Source organism: Solanum lycopersicum, chromosome 1 (assembly GCF_036512215.1).
Source record: "Solanum lycopersicum chromosome 1, SLM_r2.1".
Taxonomy (NCBI): domain Eukaryota; kingdom Viridiplantae; phylum Streptophyta; class Magnoliopsida; order Solanales; family Solanaceae; genus Solanum; species Solanum lycopersicum.
In genome coordinates, this window is record NC_090800.1 from 69,589,186 (window position 1) to 69,601,232 (window position 12,047).

At 31.8% G+C, this 12,047-nt stretch overlaps 1 protein-coding gene and 1 long non-coding RNA gene across 2 annotated transcripts; both read left to right on the forward strand.

Annotated features, from left to right (window-relative positions):
- Positions 1-1,623: 1,623 nt before the first annotated feature.
- LOC138340864 (uncharacterized) lies at positions 1,624-5,840 on the forward strand. The gene is made up of 3 exons (XR_011213710.1): positions 1,624-2,410; positions 4,814-4,887; positions 5,017-5,840. It is a non-coding gene; the product is annotated as an uncharacterized lncRNA (long non-coding RNA).
- A 4,432-nt stretch (positions 5,841-10,272) lies between these two features.
- On the forward strand, positions 10,273-11,393 carry LOC138346035 (uncharacterized). Its single transcript, XM_069294742.1, has 2 exons — positions 10,273-10,560; positions 10,809-11,393. Exons 1-2 carry the CDS (start codon positions 10,273-10,275, stop codon positions 11,391-11,393), a joined length of 873 nt encoding a protein of 290 aa, XP_069150843.1.
- Positions 11,394-12,047: the final 654 nt, after the last annotated feature.

The window sequence follows — 12,047 nt, forward strand, 5'->3', positions numbered from 1 at the left end:
AAACTTTGCATCAGTGATGATCTTGTTATGTGTCACTTTGAAATGAATATTCTCTCATTTTCTAAGGAATTTATTCAGTTTTGATTCACGTAGGTATGCTGAACAATTTAGTTTCGTAATTAATGCAAATAGTTTTAAGTCAAAACATGCAGACTTATCATTCACACAAAACCAAATTTTATGCAACTTTGTATCATTTCTCACATGTTTGCAACAACATATAATGGTCCATTGAACTTAAAATAATTTGAAATATGCCTCAAATGTCCAAAGCAAGTACCCTTAAATTCATTATACAGTTTCTGTTCAACCAGAACTTTCCTAATATTACGATAATCTGTCATTCTTGATCTTATAGAGATCTTTGTTGAAAATGATCCTACCTCATCTAACCACGTCACTAGGTCATACAACTCAACTAAGATATGTCTTGCACAGATATGCAATGATAGAGGATCATCCTCGTCTCGACTAGTGTCTCTACTACTCTAGCTTGTTGTTCCTTTCTCGTTCACTATTCTCAATATTATAATTAGCATCAACACTACTTTCCTTGTAGTTGTCAATCTCCACTTTTGTTTCAGTTTTAGAAATGAATTCTTCGACTACAACTTTTTTCTTTTTACAAGTTTTCAAAAATTCTTTAGCCTTTCGTTTCTTAATTCTAAGAGTAACAGGAGCAGATGATCTAATACTTTTTTATCTAGTTTTATCCATACTTTATAATCTACAAGAAAAAACATATTTATCGATCACAAGTTCATTAACATAAATAGAGTAATCCTCAAATAAAACATGCAAAATAAATAGTAGATCCAACTGAAATAAAAAATTTGATTGACAGAAAAGCCACTAAAGTCGATCAAAGTATACTACAAATTTTCAAAATCAATACGCGAGATAAAGATAACAATCTTTTTAAAAAATAAGCAACCAAATAGGTCTAAATATTTATATACAAACAAAAACATCATTAGAGACAACAAATACACTGAATACGGCAAAAAAACTTCATCCCAAACAAAAACATCAACAAAAACAATCTAGAAAAATGGTCATTAAATCATTAGACTACCACAATAAAATAAACAACCAAATACGTATAATAATTATCGAAGTGCACTATTAGAGAAGGTCCAACTTATCAAAGATGAGGGCTTTGAACTCGGGGAAGAAGATTGGAAAAAATGATGATAATTTGAGAGGGATTTAGGACGATGAAAAGGTTGTATAAGTTAATAGAAGAGCAGTGTATGAGGAAGAATTGTGGATAATATTTCTTTTCTTTTAATGCAAAGGATAAGTCAAATCTTTTAACTATCCGTAATTCATCTATGTGAACATTGCTAAGTTGTCAATATAGGTGAAATAGGAAAATTACTTCCTTGTTAATGGTTCACATTTATTTCAAGTGTTAGTTTCTTAACTTCGTAAGAAATATTCAGATTACTTGAAGTTACTTTTGTATTATGACGAATTTGTCATTAAAGTAAGAGTTATGTTTCATTACATTAATTATACGTTAGTTTCTTGCATCCTTTGTATGTATGAAACGTAAATGATTTTCCTATTAAAGGAGTATCATTTTGGAGCTAGACATAGAGAAAAAAAAAGTCCTATCTTTCATTTACTCTCTCTCAACAATTTGTTTTATTGGCTTCAATAATCCTTCATCTTATTGTGGATATCAGGCAATTATTTTTCTGCAACTTCAAATTTTCAGCTCCGAGTGCACGTGTTTGAAAGTAACTGTGGAACCTTGGAGAGAGACCGGCTACAACGATTTGCATCGGGGAGCCAAAATTACTTTCAAGGCAGTGGCTTGACACAACATAGTGTTTATGATAAGTTATTTACTATTTTATAATTCCATTCTAATTTCAATATTGTAGCATTTTCCCAATAATTTGAAAGCGATTTTCCTAACATACAATATTGATAAATGACTATTTATTTATACAAAACTTTTAATGATTTGTCAAAACTTGAGCCTTTGAATGAGAATAATTTTAAACGATGGTCACAAAAACTTTTAATATTCTTTGACAATTAGAAGTTTATTATGTTTTATTTAAAGAACCTTTTATGAATGATTCTAACACTAATACTGATTCTAGCAATGTTATAACCGTTGATGATGTTGTTAAAAAGAAGTTTGAAAAGGATAACAACAATTCAACAAGTCGGAGAGTCATATTCAAATATTTAAGAGCTCTTATTTTGTTTGTGAAAAAGTTGATCACAGAGCTACCAGATGCTATCAAAGAAAAGGGCAAGACTAAAAGAAGGAAGGACCAAGTGATGTCCAATCCAATCTTGCTAACGGTAATAAAGTGGTTGCTGCTGTAATCATTGAGGCAAATCTGGTGGAAAATAAAATTGGCTCCGTGCTAGACACAAGTGCCTCAAGGTATTTATGTGCCAATAAAGAGTTATTTCATGACTTTAAGGAGTCTACTGATAGAGTGTGTGTATATATGGGTAACTCCACTACTGTTGTAGTAATGGGTAAAGGAAAAGTTTTGATTAAATTAACTTCTTGAAAGACATTATCCTTGAACAATGTTTTGTGTTCCCTCCCTCCGTAGAAACTTAGTGTCCGGAGCACTTCTCAACGAAGTATGACTTAAACTTATTTTTGAAGCTGATAAAATAATTATTTCTCGTGGAGGAGACTTTGTTGGGAAGGGGTATCTTAGTGGAGGATTATTTGTATTGAACATTGTTCAAGATATTGTCAATAATGCAAGCATTTCATATTCTGCTTATATTGTTGAGTCTATTAATTTGTGGCATGGTAGACTAGGTCATATTAATATTGCTACTATTAAAAAGCTCAGAAAAATGGAATTAATTCCTAAGATAAAAACTGATCATTTTTGTAATGTCCTGTGTGTGTACAAGCAAAGCATGCCAAGAAACCTTTCAAATCTGTTATTAGTAGAAAGATTGAATTACTTGAATTAATACATTCAGATTTAGCAAATATCAAGAACATTGTTAGCAAATGTGGAAAAAATTATTACATTACTTTTGTTGATGACTTTTCTAAATACACTAAGGTATATCTTCTTAAGTCTAAAGATGAGGCTGAAAGTATGTTTTTGAAATTCAAAGCAGAAGTGGAAAATCAATTAGACAGGAAAATCAAGAGGTTTAGATCTGATAGGGGTGGTGAATATAGTACTAAAACTCTAGAAGATTTTTGTGAGAAAAATGATATCATACATGAGGTTAGTGCTCCATATACTCTCCAACAAAATGGTGTAGCCGAACGGAAAAATAGAACCCTTAAAGAAATGATGAACTCTATGTTTTTAATCTCTGGTCTATCTGACAATATGTGGGGAGAAGCAGTCTTGTCTGCATGTTATATTCTTAATGGAATAACGCATAAGAAGTTAAACAAGACCTCATATGAGTTGTAGAAAAGATTTGCTCCTAACTTGAAATTTCTGAAAGTGTGGAGGTGTTTGGGTAAGGTTGGTCTACCTGATTTTAAACGAGTAAATGTTGGTTCTAACACTTCTGTTACTATCTTTATTGCTTCATATAGATTTATGTCTCCAAATGATCATTCTATTCGTGAATCTAGAGATGAGGAATTTTTTGAGCATATTTTTCTTTTGAAAAACAATGTGCCAAGTGATGTGCAAAATAATGCTTCGACGTCTATGTCTATTAATTCTCATATTTTACCTTCTTCTAGAGTTATTTGTAATGAGCATGAAAATGAAATTATAATGAGTAAGAGACGTAGAATTGAGATAAGTTTTGATCATGATTTTATCACTACTTTCTTAACTGAAAATTTTGATATTAATATTTTATAGTGACAAATTAGTGTCTATCTATTTAATAGAAGAAGACCCTAAGACTTATGATGAAGCAATGAGATCAATAGATGCTATATTTTGGAAAGATTCTATTAAAAGTAAATTAGACTCTATAATTTCTAATCACACTTGGACTTGTATGATTTACCTGAAGGTTGTAAGCCCATAAGTAGCAAGTGGATATTTAAGAAGAAATTGAGACCTGATGGAACAAATTATAAATATAAGGCTAGACTTGTGATTAGGGGTTTTAACCAAAAGAAAGGTGTTAATTACTTTGATACTTGTTCTCCTGTGACTAAAATAGAGAACATTAGAACTCTTATTGCTTTGGCCGTTATTCACGACTTAGTGATACATCAAATGGATGTCAAAATAACATTTCTAAATGGTGATTTAAAAGAAGAGATCTATATGACTCAACCTGAGCGTTTTGTGGTTCCAGGACAAGAGGATAAAGTATTCAAACTGAGAAAGTCCTTGTATGGACTAAAACAAACACCTAAGCAATGGTATGAAATTTTTTATATCACATTAATAGATAATGACTTTGTTGTAAATTTATCTGATACATGTGTTTATTCTATGATGATAGGTTCAGATTGTGTCATTATATGTTTATATGTAGATGACATGTTAATCTTTTGTCCTAATGTGAATGTTATTAATGAGACTAAGAACTTTTTGCCTTCTAAATTTGAAATGAAAGACCTTGGTGAAGCAGATGTGATTTTGGGGGTTAAAATCAAAAGAACTCCTTATGGTTTCTCTTTTTGTCAGTCCTATTACATTGAAAAGATGTTTAGAAAGTTTGATTGTTTTGATGTAGTTCCAGTGAGAACTCCTTATGATCCTAGCATACACTTGTAGAAGAATAAAGAATCTAGTGTTTCTCAAATTGAATATGCTAAAATAATTGGGAGTATAATGTTTCTCATTGATTATACTCGGCCTGATATAGCTTATGTTGTTAGTAGATTGAGTAGATATACTCATAATCCCAGTAGTGGACACTGGAATGCTCTTCATCGGTTGCTAAAGTATTTGAGAGGTACTATGAACTGGTGTTTGCATTTCAACAAATTTTCTGCTGTTTTAGAAGGATTTTGTGATGCAAACTGGGTAACTGATAATGATGAACTTAGCTCCACTAGTGGCTATGTGTTTACTTTGGGTGCAGGTGCTATTTGGTGGAAGTCTTCCAAACAGACTTGTATAAAACGTTTTACCATGGAATCAAATTCATTGCTCTCGAGTTGACAGGGCAAGAAGCTGAGTGGCTGAGAAATATTTTGATAGATATGCCTTTGTGGGTAGACAAGATTCACCAGTTTCTCTTCATTATGACTCACATACAGCAATTGGAATCGCCAAAAATAGTGTGTACAATGGAAAAAAGAGACACATTCGCATCAAACATGGTGTAGTTAAACAGTTGTTGAAACTGGGTGTTATTTCCTCGGAATATGTAAGGTCCGAAAGAAATTTGGTGGATCCTATAACCAAGGGCTTGACAAGGAAAATAATCCTCGAAACGTCGAGGGGGATGGGGCTAAGACCTATTGATTGAGGTAATGTGGTGGACCTGTTAGGCCTCAATATACATCACATTTTCTATCCCTACGACAGAAGACAATGTTTTATAAGGTTGAACTTATTTTGCTCTTAATGATTCTATAGCCTTAAGATGGTCTATTTGAGATAGACTTAATGGAATCACCTACGTGAGTGTAAAGGTATGGTCGCCTTTTATCAAAGATTTGGGTTGTCTTTCTAGAGCACTCATAAGACTTAAGGTGTATGTGTGTGACAATAAAAGCACTTTGTTGTATCGCGGAGTTTGCATGAAAAAAATAAGAATATGGTATGTGTTGTGGGGGTCTAAACTTATGTCTATTTAGTTCAAGAGCACTTTACTTTATGGATATGTGTTATTGTCTCATTTCACTATGTGTCAATTCAAATCGAAAGATATTGACACTTAAGTACATGTTCATTTCTTTTTCCCAAAAATTATTCTTATTCTTTATCTTTGCATTAGTGGGGGATTGTGGATAATATTCCTTTTCTTTTAATGCAAAGAATAAGTTACATCTTTTAACTATCCGTAATTCATCTATGTGAACATTGTTAAGTCATTAATGTATGTGAAATCGGAAAGTTACTTTCTCATTAATGGTTCACATTTATTTCAAGTGTTAGTTTCTTAACTTCGTAAGAAATATTAAGTATACTTGAAGTTACTTCTGTATTATGACAAATTTGTCATTAAAGTAAGAGTTATGTTTCATTACATTAATTATACGTTAGTTTCTTACATTCTTTTGATGGATGAAAGTACATGATTTTCCTATTTAAGGAGTATCATTTTGGGAGCTAAACATAGGGAAAAAAACAAGTCCTATCTTTCATTTACTCTCCCTCAACAATTTCTTTTTATTGACTTGAATAATCCTTTATCCTATTGTGGATTTCTTTGCAATTATTTTTGTGCAACTCCAAATTTTCAGCAACTGGTGCACGTGTTTGAGAGTAACTGTGGAACCTTGGTGAGCGACCGGCTACAACGATTTGTATCGGAGTCGAGCCGAAATCGCTTTCAAGGCAGTGGCTTGCCACGACACAGTGTTTGTGATAAGTTATTTACTATTTTATAATTCCATTTTAACATCAATATTGTAGTATATTTTTTCAACAAGAATAGCATATGATTACACTAGAGGAGAAGTGTATAGGGAAGATGAAAAGTCATTGCATTTGGAGAAGAAGAAACGTCGGAACTAGTATTTAGAAAAGGTGCATCGATTTTCATCAATAAATAATATCTTATCAGAAAATAATATTTTTAAGAATTTATTGGATTATATATATTTTTGTTAAGTTAGATTTTTTCTCCAAGTTTAAAAAATAAACAAGCTCATGATCCCGCATTTATAAATATACCTCAAGTTTTAAAAAAGCCAAAGAAATCAATGATCCCACACTTTTTCCTTTTTAAAAAGCTTAGCACTAAAAAATAAAGTAAAAATAAATTAAATGGATATAGATTAAATTAAGTTATAAAAGGTGATTACAATACCAAATCTTCTCAATCCTACATTATATTGGTATATATAGTATTTTGAGCACTCTTAAAATCAGTGGAGACCTATAGAACAGTGACAAAGGTAGGGATGTACAAAATTGAATCAAAAATCAAATCAAACTGTGAACCTCTTAAAATAGAAAAAAATCTAACTAACGGTTTGGTTTGGTTTGGTTAGTTGGTTTGGTATTGAAAAAACAAAACTCGACGATTCTTGGGTTGGTTAAGTTTTAACTATAAAAAGTCCAGCTGAGACCAAACCAACCCGATATTATATATATAGTTTTTAAAATTTAGTTTACACAAAAAAAATTTTACTGTGATGTAATTTCTAAATATTACTTATACATTTTCATAATATTTATTTTTAACATATATTTTAAAATATTTTTAGACTTTAAATTTTGGATGATCCGTAGTTATTAGTAACTCCAATAAAGTTCAATTTGAAATCAAATCAATACCATGCTGATAAAATAAATTAATTCAACATTAAGAATGACAATAATGTTGAATATTTGTTCTTTAGTTTTACATTTGTTTAGACATTTAAAATACATAATCTAACTTTAATTTTTCTTTTATGTTTAATATGTCAGATACTTATTAGACTTATTTTAGTATGATTTAGCACTTTTGAATTGTGATCATTTTCATTATTAAAACTTTGCAATATTTATTTTATACGATGATTTCATTATTATTGTCATTGTATACTTTAGTGTCATCATTCATCTCATATTTTGTTTTATTTTCTTAAGAAACACCTTAGATATATGGTTGTATTTTGATTGGATTAAAGAAATATTTGGAGCACAAGTTAATTACATATTGTATGCAGCCTTTATCGGAAAAATCCAAAAACCTGAAAAAATTCGAGATTTATTAGCTTTGTTTGATTTTAAAATTTTTTAAAATTCTAACACAATTAACATAGAAATACATATATAAGGAGTGGATGTTGTTATTACATACAGAATACAACACATACATACATAACCATGCATGGTTTTGCTATAAAATTTTACCAAGAGCAAAATCAGAAATATACATGCGTAATTAACTAATTTCTACATAAAAGTAGTATCAACTAGGTAGCGTAAGCCATGGGCATTTGGGGTCTCTTAGAATAATAATCAGCGAGACGTATTCCATCACGCAACTGAGCTGCCTCGTAGCTATTTAAAGCCACCACTTGTGATGTTGGAGGACTGATCATAACTTCTGTTCCAGTCGCGGGAATCATCCGGTAAACAAGAGATTCCGGTAAAACGTAGCAATAGTTGCAGCTCTGCTGTGGCTCCACGGTTGTGGGAGGTCTATTAATCCTATTTTTATCAAGATCTCTCTGTGCTGCCATTTTGATTTTTTTTTGGAAAGATAATAATGTTTATGAAGAAGAAACTATATCTGATGGAAAGGCCGATGGGGGCAATGTCCTTTATATCAAAGGCTGGCCAAGACTATTGACTATTGAGAGATTTTTTTTCTTATAAAATTGCACTTTTGGTCCTTCAATTTTAGGATAAAGCGTATTAGTTCCTTTTTCTTTAGCTGAATAATTCAAGAACCAAATTGAAATGGGAAACGAATTTTACTTAGTAAGAAATGGGAATGGCAAGCATTGACGATCCTGTTGTTCTTTTGGTGAAGGGGCCCGGTTTAACAAACCATGACCACTTCAATATTCATTAATGAAAATATACACTGTGGAATAATAAAGTTTTTTTTTTTACGAATCTTTTGGTTCAAAGAAATTGGAGGATTTGTTCGGAAAAATCCACCATGAATATTCTTGTCTTACTTAATCATATGGTATTCCAAGATAAGTTTCTCATCTCTTATCCACTATAAAGTGTCTTTGGGTGTGGGTGGTACACGAGTCCAGAATCAAAAGAGTAAAAAATTGAGTAAAGTTTTAAAATGACAAAAAAATAAGTTTGAAATCAAAAGAATAACTTTTAAGCAGGAGAGATGACAGGTCTAAATTGGGGTGGTAATAATAAGATGGATGAATAATTCATTGTTATACAAAAAGTTCTCAATAGTTCAGTACTAAATTTGATTGGTCCTAATAGTATGATATCTAGGAATCAACATAATTATAAATGGAATTGATCCAGTTGGTAGTATGATATATCCTCTAAATATTCATAGTTAGTGAGAAAAATACACACAAGACATGGCCTAAAACAATCCAGGTTCTACTAGTCCCATTTTGCTCAATATATGACTTCAATTTGGCATCTTCTTTAGATGATCATGGCTCTCTTAACATTGTTTTTTCAAAACAAGGAGCTCTCCCCATTTCATGAGATTTTCACTTTAATTTCACTAACTAGTTGGTTTTAGTTAAGCTAATTATATATGTTGTGTATGTAACAAGAATTGATGGGAAATAGAGGGAAAGAGAGGAATTTGAAAAGTTGAGAACTTGAAAAATCCTCTTATACTTTAATGAAAAGACATTTGTCCCTCATCGATAATGGAAAGAAAAATAGGAGAGTTTAAATACATAAACACTCCTATTAATTGTTAAAAGAGTTGAAAAGAGGGACCCCCTTCGCGCCGACGTCGTCGTCGCTCGCTTCGGCTTCGGCTTTGGCAAATGATCGAGAGATTATTTTTTGGACAAAGTTTGTTTTATTTATTTATTTATTTAATTAAATGGCCAAAAATATTTTCAATTAATTAGTTGATAACAGAAGTTTTTAGTTAACCGAAATGTTTTCAACTTTTTAGTTGATCCGACCCGTACTCGGATCTACGTGTGATCCGTTGTATTTTCCGTTTTATTTAAATTTTCCGCCACTCAATCTTCAAAATATTTTTTAATGAATTTTCTGATCTTCCTTCTTCTTTTAAACACATTTTTCTTCGTGTACTTTCCTGCTGTGGATTGATTCGCTGATAGTAGAGTTTTTGGTATCTATACTCTGTTGATTAAGATCATTTTACCCTAGGAGGTTATATTCCAAATCAAACCTTGGATACTAGAGGGGAATAATTTCCTTAAGGGGACACTGTGAGTTCAGTGGACTTGATCTTCTTCCAAACTAAAAGGTTATTTCAGATTCTGGTACGTTTTTACAGATTTATGTATTTTGTGAAATAAATTTCTGTTCATCTCGCTTACTGGTTCTATAAATTTCAGTTACTTTGTGTTTCTGAACAATTTATTACAATCAGTAATGTCTGATTTTGATAACACAGTTTGAAAAACAATCTTAAGAAAATTATTTTTTTTAAATCTGTGTTTCTGGTGGAGACAAAAATCTTCGTGATTTTATACTCATTTAACTCTGCAATTATAGTTTATGCTTAGATTGTATCAATTTTTGTTTATCAGAAATGGCAAACGACGCTGTTACAGTGGTTGTTGCTGCACCAACCGAAACTCTTGTACCACAAGCACAGAAACCGGGTAAATTCGCAGTTATGAATTTCAAAGGATGGCAACAACGAGTATTTTTCTGGCTTACCACTCTTGGTCTGCAAAAATTTACAAGTGAAGATACTCTAGTTCCTGCTGATGATATGCCAGACAGAGAAAAAATCATAATTATTGAAGCATGGAAACAAACAGATTTCCTATGTAAAGGCTACATTTTGAGTGCTTTAGAGGATGACTTATATAATGTCTATAGTGCAATAACAACTTCAAAAGAGTTGTGGGATGCACTTGAGAAGAAATATAAGACAGAAGATGCATGCTTGAAAAAGTTTGTGGTCGCAAAGTTTTTAGACTATAAAATGGTAGTTAGTAAAACTGTTAGATCACAAGTGCAGGAACTTCAACTTATTCTCCATGATCTAATTGCTAAAGATATGATAGTAATGAAACTTTTCAAGTGGCTGCAATGATTGAGAAGTTGTCTCCTTCGTAGAACGATTTCAAGAATTATTTAAAGCACAAGCGTAAAGAAATGAAGCTTGAAGATCTTGTGACACGACTCAAGATTGAGAAAGATAACAATAACGCTGAAATAAATTCGCGTAAGATTTCAACAATCATTGGAGTTAATATTGTTGAAGAAGCTCCTACCAAAGACAAAAAGAGAAAGAAGTCCAACGGGCAGAAGTCAGAACAGGCCAAGAAGAAATTCGAAGGCAACTGTTACAATTGTGGCATGGCTGGTCATAGGTCTTCTGATTGTCATGCTCCAAGAAAGGACAAAAACAAAGGCAAAGGCAAAAGTCAAGCAAACATCGTGGAAAAGATGGAAGATGCAGATGACTTGTGTGCAATGATATTGGAGTGTAACTTAGTTGGAAATCTCAAGGAGTGCTTTATCGACTTAGGTGCCACTAGACATATTTGCTCTGCGAAACAAGCCTTCACAACGTACACTCCTGGTGAGTACAATGAAGATTTATTCATGGAAAACACAGCAACAACAAGGATTGCAGGAACTGGGAAAGTAATGTTGAAAATGACATCTGGCAAGCTGTTGACTTTGAACAATGTTTAGCATGTCCTTACTATTAGGAAGAATTTAGTTTCTGTTGCACTACTCATTAAGAACGGGTTTGAGTGTGTCCTAGTTAGTTATAAAGCTGTAATAAGTAAGAATGAAATGTTCATAGGAAAGGGCTAACTCAATGAGGGTCTTTTTAAACTAAATGTAATGGTTGTTGACAATACTAATAAAAATTCTGCTTCTGTTTACTTATTGGAGTTAAGTGATTTATGGCATATGCCTGTTTGAGACATGTAAATTACAAAGCCTTGCGAAAATTGGTTAATCTAGAAGTATTGCCTGATTTTAAATGCGATAAGTCGAAATGCGAAATTTATGTGGAAAGTAAGTTTGTTAAACATCCTTACAAGTCTGTTGAAAGAAATTCTAAAACTTAATACTTAATTCACACAGATATATGTGATATGAAGTCAACACCATCTCGTGGTGGGAAAAAGTATTTTATAATTTTTATTGATGAATGCACTCGATTTTGTTATGTATATTTGCTTAATAGTAAGGATGAAGCAATCGACGCATTTAAGAAATATAAAATAGAAGTGGAGAACCAATTGAATCTAAAGATAAAAATGATTCGGAGTGATAGGGGTGGAGAATATGAATCTCCTTTTGCAGAGATATGTTTGTAATATGATATTATTCATC